Source organism: Lepidochelys olivacea (genome assembly GCF_965140295.1).
Source record: "Lepidochelys olivacea isolate rLepOli2 genome assembly, chromosome: 19".
Lineage (NCBI taxonomy): Eukaryota > Metazoa > Chordata > Testudines > Cheloniidae > Lepidochelys > Lepidochelys olivacea.
In genome coordinates this window covers 19,706,121-19,724,357 of record NC_140429.1, presented here as the reverse complement: position 1 = coordinate 19,724,357, position 18,237 = coordinate 19,706,121, and the positions used below count along the sequence as shown (strand labels likewise).

Sequence of the window (18,237 nt, the reverse complement as noted above, 5' to 3'; positions counted from 1 at the left end):
CATGGAAGGTGGCCTTCCTGGCTGCAATCACGTTGGCCAGGCGAGTCTCAGAGCTCAGGGCCCTGATCTCTGAGCCGCCGTACAGCCTTTCATAAGGACAAGGTCCAGCTCCTCCCACACCCTGCGTTCCTCCTGAAGGTGGTCTCCGCCTACCACATGGATCAGGACATTTTTCTACTGGTCCTCTGCCCCAAGCCTCACGCGTCCAGTGAGGAGCGCCATCTCCACATGCTCGATGTGCAGCGGGCTCTGACTTTCTACCTCGAGTGGACCAAGCCGTTCAGAAAGTCCTTGCAAGTGTTTGTTGCCTCAGCTGAGCGCGTGAGGGGCCAGCCGATTTCCACTCAGCGGCTTTCCAGTCAGATCAGTTCGTGCATTCGTTCCTGTTATGAGCTGGCGGGTGTCCCCCCGCCACCCATTGTGAGGGCACACTTGCCTCGGGCGCAGGCCTTGTCGGCTGCCTTCATGGCCCACGTCCCCATCCAGGACATTTGTAGGGCCGCCACGTGGTCTTCAGTTCACACGTTCACCTCCCACTAAGCGATCATCCCCCAAACCAGGGATGACGCTGGATTCGGCAGGTCTGTTCTCTGTCCTGGGAACTTGTGAACTTCTACCCACCTCGAACAGATATAGCTTGGAATCTCCTATTGTGGAATACACATGAGCAATCACTTGAAGAAAAGACAGTTACCTTTTCCATAACTGGCATTCTTCGAGATATGTTGCTCATGTCTATTCCACATCCCACCCACCTTCCCTTCTGTCGGAGTTGTCTGGCAAGAAGGAACTAAGGGTGGGGGGAGCACGTAGCTCCCCTTATACTGCGCCAGGCAGGTGCCACTCCAGGCGTTGCTGGGGGCGCTCCCCCACTATGGGTACTGTTAGGGGAAAAACTTCCGGCACTGGTGCACGTGGCGAGCACGCACACATAGTGTGGAATAGATATGAGGAGTACATCTTGAAGAACACCAGTTACGGAAAAGGTAACTGTCTTTTCTCAGTGAGAGCCCCTCCAAGCAGACACCACACCCTAAAGTCCAGCAGCAAAGGAGAGGCAGGGAAGAAAACACAATTGAAAGAGGCTACATTGACACTTGGCTCCCAGTCTCTGGCATTTGATGTTGCTACAGATGCTGGTTCAGACAGATTCAGCACCTATGCCTCCAGTGTTGACATCCTCATTGGAACTGACACCCCAAAACAAGGGCAAGACTGAAAGGTAGGGTCAGGTGGACAGCAGATATGACATTGGCTCCAGGCACCATCCTGGAGGGAAAAGAGACATCACTGCACCAAAGACAGGGCATATGAGTTCTCTGTTAAAAGAGGAGGTGGTACCTGGTAAGCCAACACCAATGAAGTCACCATTCTGTGGATTATGGGACTGATATATGCCTTCATGGAACTGTTAAGAGGACATCTTTGGTGCTGCATAACACCCAGAGCCAGGGCCAAGACACCAGCACATGGCATTGCCATTCAAAGAGTACTGTTCTTCACTGTCATCACATTATGCCTTCTCTCTGGTGTTGAGCAGGGATATCTCTCTCTCTTCTGAGCACAATCCTGAAGCCTGTACCAGAGATTCCCCCTTACAGGGTGCTATCACAACAGACAAAAGTGGCATTGAACCAGTTGGCCGCAACTGAGCAAGTACCTATATACTGTGCCATCCTGGCCTTACTGGGGACCATCATCTCAGGTGTCCCACAACAGAACCCCTTCCTGTAGATCCAGGAAGAGGAGATCAGGCTCCTTGGAGGCATCGCTGCCCATGCTGCCAACATTGGATTCCGATGTTAGGTCCCAGGAGCTGGGAGCCATGGAAGAACAGCACCTCCAGTCTCAACTTAAAGTTGTCATCCTCACCTGATGAGGCTGTCACAGCATTCCTGCTCCAATGATTGATGACTTTAAAGCATTTCAGCTGAGACTTTAGATGTTGAAATCATGGTCATGAGAAAAATCACATAAAGTAATTGACATTTTGACCACATCAGCCTGGGCCAGAATTGCTCATCCCCATAAATGAGGGCATACTAGAGCTAACCAAGTGGCTCTGGAAAACCCCAGTTACCATTCAGCCCACATCTAAATGGGTGCAGAAGTGCTATCAGGTGCCACCAAAATCTTTGAGCACTTCTACTCCCACTCAAACCCAGGATCGTTGGTGGTGGCAACAGTGCAGGAAACATTGAAATTAATGAAAGGGGACATCTAAGGTCTAGGACGCCCAAAAGCTAGACCTGTCTAGATGCAAAGCCTACTTAACTGCCACATTGTAACTCCATGTGGCAAACTACCAGGTGTCATTTCTGTACATGGGCTAGGGGTGACTCCCTTCCTGGTGAAAGTACCACAGTACTCTATGGAGGAATAAAGGTCAAATTGTTGCCAGAACAGTCCTATAGGCAGCCATGGATGCCTCCAACACAGCCAAGAGATAAATGGCCACAGCTGTAACTAAGACTGGCTTCCTAGTTGTTAGCATCCAGAATACCAAGGGAGGTCTAGGATCTCAAGTGAATAGAGCTCTTCAGTAAAAGCAGCATTGCATTCCTTAAAGGATTTAAGGGATACCATGAGATCACTGGGGATATTATTCTTCTATAGGGAGCCCTATAGACAGCCCCAGCAGCCGCATCTATATCTCAGAGAAGACTTCGGGAGTACACATCACAGAAATGATCATAATGTTCAAGAAGACACCTGTTGCCTGCCTTCTCTGTCAATCAACCAATCCTGACATCCAGACAGCAGATTTGATGGGAGCCACATCGGAACCCATCAGGAACCAGTTTTCATAGAATCGTAGACTATCAGGGTTGGAAGGAACCTCAGGAGGTCATCTAGTCCAACCCACTGCTCAAAACAGGACCAATCCCCAACTAAATCATCCCAACCAGGGCTTTGTCAAGCCTGACCTTAAAAACTTCAAAGGAAGGAGATTCCACCACCTCCCTAGGTAAAGCATTCCAGTGCTTCACTACGCTCCTAGCGGAAAAGATTTTCCTAATATCCAACCTAAACCTCCCCCATTGCAACCTGAGACCATTACTCCTCATTCTGTCATCTGCAACCACTGAACAGTCTAGATCCATTCTCTTCGGAACCTCCTTTCAGATAGTTGAAAGCAGCTATCAAATCCCCCCCTCATTCTTCTCTTCCGCAGACTAAACAATCCCAGTTCCCTCAGCCTCTCCTCATAAGTCATGTGTTCCAGCCCCCTAATCATTTTTGTTGCCCTCTGATGGACGCTTTCCAATTTTTCCACATCCTTCTTGTAGTGTGGGCCCAAAACTGGACACAGTACTCCAGATGAGGCCTCACCAATGTCGAATAGAGGGGAACGATTACGTCCCTCGATCTGCTGGCAATGCCCCTATTTATACATCCCAAAATGCCGTTAGCCTTCTTGGCAACAAGGGCACGCTGTTTACTCATATCCAGCTTCTCGTGTACTGTAACCCCTAGGTCCTTTTCTGCAGAACTGCTGCCTAGCCATTCGGTCCCTAGTCTGTAGCGGTGCGTGGGATTCTTCCGTCCTAAGTGCAGGACTCTGCACTTATCCTTGTTGAACCTCATCAGATTTCTTTTGGCCCAATCCTCTAATTTGTCTAGGTCCCTCTGTATACTATCCTATCCCTTTCAGGAGCTTCTTTGTCCTATTTCCTTGGACTTGGTCTGCTATAAGCACTGGCCATAGCTGTTCAATTCATTTGAATAGTCTGCTCCCATCCACTCTCCTACTGTTCCCTCTTCAGGGATCCTTCTCATGAGTCTTAAAAGAGTGGCTTTGTTGCTTCTTCTAGAAGCCTTAGAAGAGGTCCTCAGGGGTACAGGGGAAAAGGTTTCTACTTCCAATATTTAACACATCCAAGAGAGGTATTTTTGTCCTATCTGAGACCTGAGGTTCAGGTTGGTGACACTTGCCTCCATCATTCCATCTCTCTAGGCTCAAGACTCTTGGCTTGCAAAACGTGTACTTCCATATAGCCATTTATCCAATTACAGGAAGTACTTAAGATTCATGGTCGGAGGAAACCATTACCAATACAAGATTGGACTCCTCAGGGCACTGATGGGCTTCACAAAATGCTTGGCAGTCGTAGGGTTGACTGGATGATCAGAGGTGGATTGCAACAGGAGACACTAGTGATCTTGAATTGTGCTCTATTCTTATTGTCCCACGTAGGCCTCCTATTTGAACTACAAAAACATCAGTCACCATTTCGGATGATAGGTTTCAGAGTAACAGTCGTGTTAGTCTGTATTCGCAAAAAGAAAAGGAGTACTTGTGGCACCTTAGAGACTAACCAATTTATTTGAGCATAAGCTTTCGTGAGCTACAGCTCACTTCATCGGATGCATACTGTGGAAACTGCAGAAGACATTATATACACAGAGACCATGAAACAATACCTCCTCCCACTCCACTCTCCTGCTGGTAATAACTTATCCAAAGTGACCACTCTCCCTACAATGTGCATGATAATCAAGGTGGGCCATTTCAAGCACAAATCCAGGTTCTCACCCCCCACCCTCCCCTTTTTCCAAAAACCACACACACAAACTCACTCTCCTGCTGGTAACCTGCTGGTAACTTGATTATCATACACATTGTAAGGAGAGTGGTCACTTTAGATAAGCTATTACCAGCAGGAGAGTGGGGTGGGAGGAGGTATTGTTTCATGGTCTCTGTGTATATAATGTCTTCTGCAGTTTCCACAGTATGCATCCGATGAAGTGAGCTGTAGCTCACGAAAGCTTATGCTTAAATAAATTGGTTAGTCTCTAAGGTGCCACAAGTACTCCTTTTCTCATTTCGGATGATAAAATTCATAGGAGCTCTGATCAGCCCCAGACCAGAAAAGTCCTGTTTGCCTGAGGACAGGTTCCAGTTGTCACAGACGCTGATAATCCAACTAATATCAAAACAGGCTATGAAACTATGGATTTGCCTTGCGGTGTTAGGCCACGTGTCCACATGTGTGTACACAATGTTTGCCAGACTCCACCTGCAGCTCCTTCAGCTCTGGATTTAGGTGAATCTATTCCCTAGTGAGGCATTGCATAGACAGGAAGGTCTCAGTGCCTCAGTATGTCAGTGCAGAACTGGCTTGGTGGTTGGATCCCACAGATGCAGAAAAAGGGGTACCCTTTTTAGTTTTCTCCCCATCACACACCTAGTACAGATGCATTAGAGACAGATTCTAAAATCATGGAACTTAGTCTCTTTAGAACATGGAGGTGTACATGTGAATGTCCTGGAGCTCTAGGCTGTTAGACTGGCCTGGATGGCATTCCTACTTGTCCTCCAAAACTTAGCAGTGCAAATCTCCACAGACAACACGACAATTGTCTGTATGTAAACAAGGGGCATTCAACCCTCTGTGTGGAGGCCATCAAATTCTGTACTTGGTTCTATCAGAAGGTTACTTCTATGATGCTTTGTCTCCCAGGAGTCAGCAACAACCTAGTGGACTTCCTGAGCAGGCATTCAGTGACCAATCACAAATGGCCCTTGCACAGATCTGTTGTGGGACTGATGCATGTATGAGGTCATTGGGAATCTCAATAGTGGACTTGCTTGCTACCAAGGACAACACCAAATGCCAATACATTTGCTTTAGAGGAGGCCTGAGTCAAGGACTGTTACTGGATGCCTTTCTACTGCAGTGGAACCAGAGGCCTGCTATACGCCTTTCCATCAATTACCCTGGAGATCAGGGAATCACCAGTATTGAACAGGACAAAGCCGCACTAATTCTCATAGCTCCATACTAGCCAAGACAGTTTTGGCTGATGAGCCCAGTACAGGCATCCACTGAGCCTCTTGAGTCAGCTCGTGGACCTGATACCATGTTTGTTGTCAGATACGCCATTCAGACAGTCACTGCACCTGACAGCATGGCTGTTGACTGGTTAAATACCATAAATAGAGACTGCACCATTCAGGTCCAGGAAATCCTGATTCAGAGCAGGAAAACATCTATCAGAAGGATGTACTCATCTGAATTGAAGAGGTTCTCAATATGGGTGACCCAACAGAGTCTGGTCCCAGTTCAGGCCTTGATACTGAAGAACCTTGACTACTTGTTGCACTTAAAACAGGCTGGCCTTTGTTTGAACTCCATTAAGGTCCCCATTGCAGCAGTCTCAGCTTGTCATCCTCATGTACAGTCGTGCTGTCTTCTCTCACCCCATGGTATTGAGTTTCTAAAAGGGCTGTTACATACTTACCCACTAGTCAGAGATCCTACTTCTGCCAGCGATTTCAATTTAGTCCTCCTGAGGCTCATGGAGCGTCTCTTTGAACCTTTCTCGGAATGTTCCTTGAACCACCTTTCCCTAAAGTTATTCTTCCTGGTGGCTATCGCTTCAAACAGGAGAGTGAGTGGGCTTCAGGTTTTTGTGGTAGAACTCCCCTCCCTCCCAATATAACATTTCGTAGGGTGCTCAGGCCTCACACACATTCATTCTGAAAATGGTTTCAAATTTTCCTTGGAACCAGTCAATCAATCTGCCTGATGTTTTCCCCAAGTCTGCACTGGGAGAAAGGAAATTTACACACTCTAGCTGTAGCCAGCACTTGGTTTTATCAGATACTGGCTCCGTCTGTTCTTAGCCATAGCTGGGTGTTCTAAAGGTCAGGTATTCTCATCACAAAAAATGACAGTGTATCTCATCATTACCAGCTGGCTGCTGTACCTCCCACTCCACTAGAGGGCAAACAACATCCTTCGCTTGCTTCAGGAATGTGCTGGTATCAGTGCTTTGTAAGGCAGCACTGTGGAATAACCCACCAATCTAAGTAAGATACCAAGTTTTTGGGAAAACAGTACTATGATCACTGTCGACCTTATGTAGCTGAAACTCCTCTTTCCTACCATTCTGAGGGGGTACTGATTGCCAGTCACCTACAATGGGATCTACTGTGACACATTCAAAAACTGTTGGTTAGCCTAAAGTAACTCTGGTTCTTTGAGATGTTGTCAGTGTGCATCCAGCCTCCTCCATTCCAGATACAGAAGTTCTGAGCTATGACTGAAATTCTAATTATGAGGGAATTTACGAAGGGTTGCGGCTATCTTATGCCCTCACACAAAGGAGGAGGTTCACGGCTTACATGGTCCTGACTAACACAACTATTCAAAATCATCTGATTTTCGGTGTATGAGGCACATGTGCACCTACAGTGAGGTTTTGTGCTGACTTCAATATCTCAAAGGACCACAGTTGCTGTAGGGTAAGTAATCTTTCTTTACTTATGGTGCCTATGTTTGGGCATTGTCCAGTCTAGTTTTAAATATCCCAACCAGTGTGGTTTCCATCTCTTAAATTGGAACAGTATTTTACAGCTTCATATAGCTTGCTGTCAGGAGTTTCTCCTTGATAATAAGCCTACATTTTCCTGTTTGTAAAATGGGGCTGCTCCTGTATACCCACCTTTTGATACATGACTGAATACTATATACATGTAAAATTTCATTAACAAATAAATAGGACCCGGGAGTCCTAAATCTTATTCCTCAGCTCTGACTATACAACATTCCCTTCTCAGAAGGAATACATCTACTGCTGTCAGCTAATGTAGGTACTCCTTTAGCTTTAGTGGTAAAAGTTTGTGCTGTGCATCTGAAGGTTCAGGTTCAAACTGTGCTAATGATTTATGCAGGGGATTGCTAGTCTTACATGATGGAATTTTAGTTCTTTCAGTTCAGTTTAAAAACCTAAAGCCTAGGAAATTCCATATAAAATATCTTCATTAAAAGAGAGAGGCTTAAGGTTGCACAGTGGAGCGTCAAGAAGTTAGGAAATACTAGTCTCAAGATTGTCCATGTAACCATAATTCACCAGCATATGTGATGTTTATGCAGTCTTTAATTACATGACTGCATACTCTTTCCCCCTCCCCCCTCACAGGACCCTTGCCTTGTTCATTGAACAGCACGAGTAATGCTCAGGGAACAAGGCTGCTGTGAAGTGTTTTTCTCTTCCTTCAGTGTGTGACCCATGATGGTATACTTCTGTTTTCCCATCAACGTAGTAGGAAAACCTCATGCACATTAATATAAGTTTTTTGGGGCAAAGGCCATCTTTGTGTTGTGGGCTTGACTGATCCTTGGTGGGAGCCTCTAGGCACCATCTCAGTACAATAATAAAATATGTACTGTATCCTCCCAGCAGCCCTGGGAAGTAAGAAAGCAGCGGTATGGAAACTGAAGTGCAGAGTAAGGCTAACACTTGCAAAAGCAGCCATCTTGGATGCTTCGGTCATTGGGTCCCTTGAAACTCTGGGCTGGATTTTTTTCCCACAAACGTGCTGAGTGGCTGCAGTTTCCATTGACTTCAGCTGTAGTTGAGTAAGACTTAGCAGGGAAAATCCAGCCCTTTGGGATGTCTCAAGTTGAGCATGGGGAGGGAACACTGTTAGTGACCACTTCAGAAAACTTTGGTTTGTAACATTCCCAGTATCACAGGAATCCTATGGCAGAGCCAGGGATAGAACCCAGTTTTCTAGAGTCCAGTGCAGTCCCTAACTACAAGATCATCCCTTTTATTTGTGCAATCCTGTGTAATTGATTATGCATGTTTCAGCAAAGGAGAGAGGAGATAGCCTTATTGATTACACATGCTTGGCTCGCTTAGCATCCATTCTGAGCACAGAATTGAAGCAAAGATATTGAGAGAAAACAGTATGTGATCATGTAACTCAAGTCTGTAACATTTGCCATCTGCTCAGTAGAGCTGAATTAAGATTGCCTGGCACTGAATTAAACATTCTAATTATTTTATTGGACCAACTTCTGTTGGTGAAAGTCAAGCTTTTGATCTACACAGATCTCTTCTTCAGGTCTGGGAGGGTACTCCGAGCGTCACAGCTAAATGCAACATGATCCGATGAAGTGAGCTGTAGCTCACGAAAGCTTATGCTCTAATAAATTTGTTAGTCTCTAAGGTGCCACAAGTACTCCTTTTCTTTTTATGGAACAGATCGTTTAGCGTAAGTAGTTAGCACATATTCTAAGGGACCATTCAAAGTCATAGGCAGTAATGGGCCACTCTATCTTGAATGGTCCCTTAAAATATGTGCTGAGTACTTTCACTAAACAATCTGTTCCATGATGCATTTAACTGTGGTGCTATGAGTATCTTTCCCAGACCTGAAGAAGAGCTGTGTGGCTCGAAAGTTTTTCTCTCACCTAAAGAAGTTGGTCCAATAAAAGATATTACCTCACCCACCTTTTCTCTCTATTATCCTGGGACAGAGATGGATACAACTACACTACATACTAATTTAATTTTGACATTTCCTGTCTTGATTTCTTGACTTTGCAACTTTTGCTTTTTCTCTTAACATAGTTTATTTTTGTATGGAATATAGCTGTAGTATGATTTCACCTTTCACATTTCTAAAATATTTACCAATTGATGAAATTTAGAGGACAGCAAAGATGCTGTGGTGAATAATGGATTGATTTATGAGGAGAGACTAAAATAGTTAAACATGTAGACCTGGGTAAGCAATGCCTAAAGCTGGCCAGCTAAACAATCTAAAGGTATTAAAGTGCATTAACACCAAGGTAAAGAAGAATTGTTTAGAGTTCAACAGTGGGGCAAAATTAGGAATTATAAGGTAAAATTAAGGGATGAAAATTTTGACTGCATATCAGCCAGAACTTTTGGACAGGGTGTCATTTACAATTGTAGAATAGTTTTTCTTCCCTCCACCTCTTCCAAGGTGAGGGACTGGAAGTGCCATTACTTGGTATATTACATAGTTTGTTTAAACTTACTAACAAACATACTATCATGAACATTGGTACTAAATGACCTGCCCTCCCACCTATAACTTCTTTGCCATCGAGGAATCTACTAACTACCACGTTTAAATACTAATGCCTGTTCTTCAAAAGCTCATGTGAGTGGCTTATTTGAAACATAGATGTTCGTGTGGTATGGGATTCACTTTATGGCTGTGGCTCAGATAACCCTATTTAGATGTCTGTAGGAGACTTTCAGGAGAGTGATTTTTATTGCTCAGGTATCATTTTTCTAAATTTGATTGAATGAAAATAGCTAATAAATATACTTTTTAATTTTTAAAGGATCGTGTAGGAGGAAGAGTTGCTACATTTCGCAAAGGAAACTATGTTGCTGATCTAGGAGCCATGGTGGTAACAGGGCTGGGTGAGTCATTCAAAATAGTAAACTTTTTTAAAGGTTATTGAAAGAGAAAGGTTATAACATTCTAGTTTGGGCCTCTTCCGCGTTCAGGGTGCCCTGATATGCGATGAAGGAATCGTTCATAATAGGGATCAGTTCAATGAAGTGTGGTTGTGATATGGAAGACATTTTCTCAGTTGTCATTCTTTTCAGGTTTGTTGAAACCACTTAATTTTTTGTGGTTCCTGCCAAACTCTCACCATAGTGGTTTGATTTTTGCAACAGTTCATTTGCACTGGGATTTCTGTTACTCTTCTCTTGGCAAAAAAGCTTATTTTGCCTTTATTTAAACTATTCTTACAACCATTTAGCTGAGCATCAAAGAATCATAGGGACCTCGAGAGGTCGTCTAGTCCAGTTCCCTGCACTCATGGCAGGACTAAGTAGTATCTCCATGGGTTCTCGCAACCAACTCTTGCTGGTGGCCGCACTTACACTTTAGGAAAAATAAATAATTTTAGAAAAAAAATAGTAAAATAATATGCACATATGTACATCCAAATCATTGTAATTCATTTATGTAAGGTTTGGGTGGGTGTTTGTTTTTTTGCAGACTCAGTAATAAAAATCATGCACAGTTATCTCTATTCTATACTAGACCTAAAGAATAGAAACACAAATAAGGTGCTTTTTGTGTTCTTATCTTTTTTTATTATTGTTTCTTTTTCTTTTTTGGTAAAAGTGGTTGTCTGTATAACAATTCTGAAGTAAATTTAAAAATGCTTTGACATAATAGAAGTCCAAATAAAAATGAAAAAGATACCTGGGTAGCTTGGAGCTGGGGAGGGGAGGGGACATACGGCTGTGGCCATCCTGGGTCTCCTCCGGATGCAGGGTGGCGGCGGGGTGGGGGTCGTGTGGCTCCAGGCACAGGGGGCATCAGGGCTCCAGCTGCGTGGGCAGAAGGGGTGGAGTCAGGGGCTAGCCTCCCCAAGGGGGGGTTCCACCTGCTGCTCACCTCCTCACCCCTGCCCACTGCTTGCCTCCTGTGTTCCTCCTCACTCCGCCACCCACCGCTCGCTTCCTCGCTTCCCTGCCACAGACATCCTGCTGCCCACCACGAGAACTCCCGCTCGCTGGTGGCTCACCACTCGCCTCCTCACTCCCCCGCTTGCAGCCAGACACCCCTGTCTGCCTAGTCAGCCTGCTGCTTGCCTCCTAACTCCTCCACCAGCCCCCCCCACTTGCCTCACCTCCTTCCCCTCGCCTCCTCATCCGACCCCCGCTCGCGTCCCATCTCCTCACCGCGCTCGCCTCATCACTCCCCTGCTCGCAGCCAGACCCCTCTGCCCCCCTCTTCACCCTGCTGCTGCCTCGCCACTCACCTCCTTACTCCTCCACCAGCACCCCCCTGCCACTCGCCTCTTGTCTCCTCACCCCGCTGTCCGCTGCTTGCCTCCTCACACACCCCTGCTCGCCTCCTCACTCCCCTGCTCGCAGTCAGCCCCCACCACCCACCTCCTCACCCTGTTGCTGGCTTGCCATTTGCCTCCTTACTCCCCCGCCCTACCCCCCCGCCCGCTGCTCACCTCACCACTTGACTCCTTAGCCCGCTGCTCACTTTCTTACCCCCTCACCTTGCTCTTTAAGCATTGTGTGTCCCATCTGTGCCTCCAGTGAGGCGGCGCATGCAGGAGCAACAGGGACAAAGGGGAGGGGCTGATGTTCTCCCCCCTCCACTGCCCAGGAAACTGCTGTGGCCACAGGGAAACCCCTTGGTGGCCACATCTGAGAAACTGTGATCTAGACCTGAGTTGGGCAAACTACGGCCCGCGGGACCGTCCTGCCCGGGCCGTGAGCTCCCAGCCAGGTAGGCTGGCCCCTGGGTGCTCCCCCGTGCGGGTAGCACGGTTTGCGCCTGCCCACCTCCCAGGCTTTCCAATAAGCCTGTCCTGCCACTCTGAGCGGCATGGTAAGGAGTGGGGCGGGGGTGTGGATAAGGGGCAGGAAGTCCCGGGGGGCAGTCAGGGGACAGGGGGCAGTTGGATGGGTGGGGGGCGGTCAGAAGAAAGGGAGCAGGGGGGGTTGGATGGGGGTGGAATCCTGCGGGGGGTCGGGGAGTCCTGTGCGGCCGGGGGGGGGACGACAGGGAGCAGGGGGGGTTGGATAGGGGGTGGGGTCCTGGGAGGACAGTTAGCGTCGGGGGTCCCGGGAGGGGGCAGTCAGGGGACAAGAAGTGGGGGGGGTGTTGGATGGGTTGCGGGCCTGTCGGGGTGTGGATAGGGGTCAGGGCAGGGGGGGTTGGATGGGTCAGAGGTTCTGAGGGGGGCAGTCAGGGGGCGGGAAGTGGGAGGGGGCAGATAGGGGGCAGGGGCCAAGCTGTTTGCGGAGGCACAGCCTTCCCTACCCAGCCCTCCATACCGTTTTTCAACCCTGATGTGGCCCTTGGGCCAAAAAGTTTGCCCACCCCTGATCTAGACCATCCCTGGCAGGTGTTTGTGTAACCTGCTCTTAAAAATCTCCAATGATGGAGATTCCAGAACCTCCCTAGGTAATTTATTTCGGTGCTTAACCACCCTGACAGTTACGAAGTTTTTCCTAATGTCCAACCTAAACCACCTTTGCTGCAATTTAAGCCCATTGCTTCTTGTTCTATCCTCAGAGGTTAAGGAGAACAATTCTTCTCCCTCATCCTTGTAACAACCTTTTATGTACTTGAAAACTGTTATGTCCCCTCTGTCTTCTCTTTTCCAGACTAAACAAACACAATTTTTTCAATCTTCCCTTATAGCTCATGTTTTCTAGACCATTAATCATTTTTGTTGCTCTTCTCTGGACTTTCTCCAATTTGTCCACTTCTTTCCTAAAATTTGGCTCCCAGAATTGGACACAGTACTCTACTCTGCGCCGATTAGGCCTCAGCTGGAGTGGAAGAATTACTTCTCATGTCTTACTTAAACACTCCGCCTAATACAGTCCAGAATGATGTTCACTTTTTTTTGCAACAGTGTTACACTGTTGACTCATTTAGCTTGTGGTCCGCTATGACCCCCAGATCCCTTTCTTCAGTACTCCTTCCAAGGTAGTCATTTCCCATTTTGTATGTGTGCAGTTGATTGTTTCTTCCTAAGTGGAATACTTTGCATTTGTCCTTGTTGAACTGCACCCTGTTTACTTCAGACCATTTCTCCAGTTTGTCCAGATCATTTTGAATTTTAATCCTATTCTCTAAAGCATTTGCAACTCCTCCCAGCTTGGTATTATCCACAAACTTTATACGTGTACTCTATGCCATTATCTAAATCATTGATGAACATATTGAACAGAACACTCAGAACTGATCCCTGTTGGACCCCACTCATTATGCCCTTCCAGCATGACTGTGAACCACTGATAACTACTCTCTGGGAACGGTTTTCCCACTAGTTTTGTACCCACCTTATAGTAGCTCCATCTAGGTTGTATTTCTCTAGTTTGTGTATGAGAAGGTCATGCAAGACCAGTATCAAAAGCTTTATTAAAGTAAAGATATACCATATCTACTGCTTCCCCCCCATCCACAAGACTTGTTACCCTGTCAAAGAAAGCTATCAGGTTGGTTTGACATAATTTGTTCTTGACAAATCCATGCTGACTGTTACTTATCACCTTATTATCTTCTAGATGTTTGCAAATTGATTGCTTAATTATTTGCTCCGTTATCTTCCAGGTACAGAAGTTAAGATGACTGGTCTGTAATTCCCCATGTTGTCCTTGTTTCCCTTTTTATAGATTGGCACTATATTTGCCCTTTTTCAGTTTTCTGGCAGGAGCAGCACACGGCAGTGGGGGGAGGGACAGCTGAACTGCTGGGCAGCTGCTGCACAGGGCACTTAGGGGAGCGGGGAGTTGATGGGGGAGAGGGAGGGTTCTGGTCCACCCTGGCTCCAAGCCCCCGCCAGCAGCTCCAACGGGCTGCTCTTCCCGCAAGCACTGGATAAAGCAGGCAGCTGCCAAACAACATAAGGGAGCATTGCGCAACTTTAAGCGAGCATGTTCCCTAATTGATCCACAAGGTAACAATGAAACAACGTTAACCAGGATGACTTTAAGTGTGGAGTTACTCTCGTTTTCAACTACATGGTCACATACTAGTTTTTTTCAACAGGACCCCTGCATTATTCAGTGCACAGAATGTAATGTACTCTGGGACTGAATCAGTGTTGTGTAGCAAATGAGGTTGTGTGTGTGTCCTGCCTCATTTGTTGCAGGAATTGGAAGAGGTGTGGTTTTGTGGTTAAAGTTTATTGCTGCCCTGGAGAAGTGGGTGGTGTTCCCTGCCTCTGCCACAGAATTCCTATGTGGTGCTGAGAGAGTCACTTAAACCAGACTTTCATAGTAAGTTACTAATTGTGGTGGTGTTCTAGGTGTCCAGTGTCAGATATCTGCAGTCAATATTGTATTAGTGCTGAGCACTCATAACTGCAACTGAATGTGATGGGAGCTAGGTGTTCGAAGTTGGACACAGCTAACAATTTTGGCCTTGCTTTCTGCCTCAGATCCCCAGCTGAATAATTGGGAGAACATTACCGCCTAATCTCACAGGACTGTTGTGAAGATAAATTCATAAATATTTGTGAAGCTCTCAGGTATTATGGTGAGACCACCAGAGAAACTGCCACTGAGGAAATTACTAATTCTGTATACAGTGCGGAGTTTGAATGATATGCATTAAATAAGGCCACACATTAAACAAGAAGGATAAAGAAATATTGAATAGCTAGCTACCCATTCACTGAATGAAGCATGGGTCCTATGGAACAAATAGTATGTGATAGTTTTATAATACACAATCATAATGCATATGTACGAATCTGAATTAAAGTTGCACGGGCAACTTGAATTCTGGCATTTCTTAACTTTTGAGTGACTCACTTTGCAACGTTTCAGAGTAACAGCCGTGTTAGTCTGTATTCGCAAAAAGAAAAGGAGGACTTGTGGCACCTTAGAGACTAACCAATTTATTTGACCATAAGCTTTCTGAGCTACAGCTCACTTCATCGGATGCATACTGTGGAAACTGCGGAAGACATTATATACACAGAGACCATGAAACAATACCTCCTCCCACCCCACTCTCCTGCTGGTCATAGCTTATCTAAAGTGATCACTCTCCTTACAATGTGTATGATAATGGAAATGGCCCAACTTGATTATCATACACATTGTAAGGAGAGTGATCACTTTAGATAAGCTATTACCAGGAGGAGAGTGGGGTAGGAGGAGGTATTGTTTCATGGTCTCTGTGTATATAATGTCTTCTGCAGTTTCCACAGTATGCATCCGATGAAGTGAGCTGTAGCTCACGAAAGCTTATGCTCAGATAAATTGGTTAGTCTCTAAGGTGCCACAAGTACTCCTTTTCTTTTCACTTTGCAACCTTATTGTTCTTTTATAGAACGGTGATAGAATGGTGATAATCTGACATAAAGAGCCAGTCTCCTCAAGGCTTCTCCTTGTACCCCTGCAGGAAAGGGGCGGGACTTCTATTCCCATTGTTTTCTGGTGGAGAAGAGTTCTGAGCCTTCAGACTTCTTAGACTTCCCTCTCTTCCTCTGGAGGGTCTGCAAGTCTCGCTTCTGTATGGAGACTTGAACAGTTCTCCATTCTGTTTCCTTTGGGCCTTTCCCAGCTTAGTTGACCTCAGTGATGCATATCTGCACATCCTTATTTGCCCATTGCAGCAGCACTTTGTTTCACTCGGCCCTTGTGAACTGTATTCCTCGGGTCCCATCTCTACAGTACCAAATTTCTCAGAGCCCATTCCTTGAGAGCCCATTTCAGAGCGTTTATCCCTCAATGTGACCTTCCCTCTCTACTTTACAGTTTGTTCTGCTCTACATTTGAACCTCTGGGAGATGCATCCCTGTGGCTATTAACTCTCAAGGCTGCCCTGCTAGTTGCCACTATCTTAGAGCTTAGCTTCTTTGTAATCAACCCTCCTTATCTATAGTTCTTTCCTTGAATGGTGGTGGTGCTGGGTTGTTTTTATTATAACAGTTGCTATGAGGAGCCTTGACAATATTTGAAAGTTCTACCAGTCTGCTGAAAGATGCTGAGCACAACACAGAGATATACTAATGGGCTTTACTATTGGAATAATGGCTGCTTTTGAACTGTATTTATTGTTTTATTTTCAGGCATCTTTTTAGTCTTTGCTTGAATGTCCAATTTACTTATACAAAATCTCTTCCAGGAGGGAATCCAATGGCTGTGGTCAGCAAACAAGTAAATATGGAACTGGCTAAGATCAAACAAAAATGCCCACTTTATGAAGCCAATGGACAAGCTGTAAGTCGCAATTTTTCAAAAATAGTCTTTGCACTAAGAAATGGTTTGAAGAAAATAATGCATTATAGAGGTTTGACTTTATAAAGGATAAGGTACAGAACGATAAACTCTAACTCTGAGGTTTTGGCCGCCATTCTTTTTTTTTTGTTGATGCTTGTTTTGGCAGTTGACTAGTTCACTATAACTCCTCAATGCAACCTTCCTTGGAGTTGCACTGCTGGCTAAATGTTCACAACTGGGAATGTGCAGAGGCCACTCAAGAAAAGAAGGCTACTTCCCAGTAACTGGAATTTGTCAAGATGATCCTCTGCATGTTCACATCCCCACCTGTCTTCCTCACTTAATTGGAGTCTTAATTCTTGAATTAGTGGAAGGATGGTTGGGATCACTTCCGCTTTTATACCATCAGAGCCTTTCAAGAGGGGAGAGGTGGGTATCCCCCACAGAGTTTTGGGAAGCTTCCAGTGCACTGCCTTGATCCCTTGAATGGGAGCAGGCTCATTGTGAATAACTCCCAGTTACTGGTAACTAACCTTCATTTTTACTTCTCATATGTGAAAATTGTGGCAAAGATTGTTTATAGCCCATAGAATTATTTAATGAATGCAGTGTTGTAGCTCTGTTGATCCTAGGATATGAGAGAGACAAGGCAGGTAAGATAATATCTTTTTTTGGACCAACTTCTGTTGGTGAGAAAGGTGTTAACTGGCCACTTCACCTTGAATGGTCCCTTGAAATGTGTTAACTGCTTATGCTAAACAATCTGTGACACTGAGGTCTTGTCTACACTGGCAAGTTTCTGCACACTAAAGCAGCTTTCTGCATTGTAATTCCCGAAGTGTGCACACTGCCAAGCCATGTAGTGTGCAGACACTGCGCAGTTGCAGCGCTGTAAAAAACCCACCCCAACAAGAGGCGTAGAGCTTTCTGCTTCGGGGCTGCTGCGCTGCCAGAGTAGACACCCCGGTTGATTACAGCGCTGCAATTGGCCTCTGGGAGGTGTCCCACAATGCCTGTTCTTGCCTCTCTGGGTATGGGTTTGAATTCTACTGCCCTGCCCTCAGGTGACCAACCGTCACCCCCATCCATAAATTCCTGTTTGCTCAGTGATGCGTGCAGTGGTCTCAGCGCATCTTTCCAGGTGGCCAGGCCTGTTCCATGCACCAGGCAATCCCCTGCTTGGAGCAATGCCGAGCTGCTGGACCTCATCAGCATTTGGGGAGAGGAGGCTGTCCAGTCCCAGCTGCGCTCCAGCCATAGGGATTATGATACCTTCAGACAGATTTCACGATGCATGACAGAAAGGGGCCATGGCCAGGACACATTGCAGTGCAGGGTCAAAGGGAAAGCATTGTGGAATGCCTACCACAAGGCGCAGGAGGCAAACCGCCGCTCCAGCACTGTGCCCACGAGCTGCCTGTTCTACAAAGAGCTGGACACGATGCTCAGTGGCGACCGCACCTCCACTGTGAAGGCCACTGTGGATACTTCGGTGGACTGAGTCAGGAGGAGGAATCTTGAATGAGGATGTGGAGAGGGAGGGGAACCCAGAGGCAGAGGACGACTTAGAGGTCAGAGATGCAGGCAGCTGGGAGCTCTTTTCTACCCCGGAGGAGGCTAGCCAGTCACAGCTGTCGGATCTTGGCAAAGCACAAACAGGAGAGGAGGTCCCTGGTAAGTGGATTTGATTTTTGGGAGTTGCTGAAGCAAGTTGTTGAGGGCAGGAGGGTTGGA

At 46.2% G+C, this 18,237-nt stretch overlaps 1 protein-coding gene across 2 annotated transcripts in view; it reads left to right on the top strand.

Moving 5' to 3' along the window:
• KDM1A (lysine demethylase 1A) overlaps positions 1-18,237 on the top strand; it is a 183,317-nt gene that overhangs the window by 55,441 nt on the left and 109,639 nt on the right. For both annotated transcript variants that reach the window (XM_084652354.1, XM_084652353.1), the window contains 2 exons: positions 10,116-10,197; positions 16,409-16,503. In XM_084652354.1, the coding sequence (XP_084508480.1) occupies positions 10,116-10,197; positions 16,409-16,503 (177 nt within the window). The remainder of the gene's footprint in view (positions 1-10,115; positions 10,198-16,408; positions 16,504-18,237) is intronic.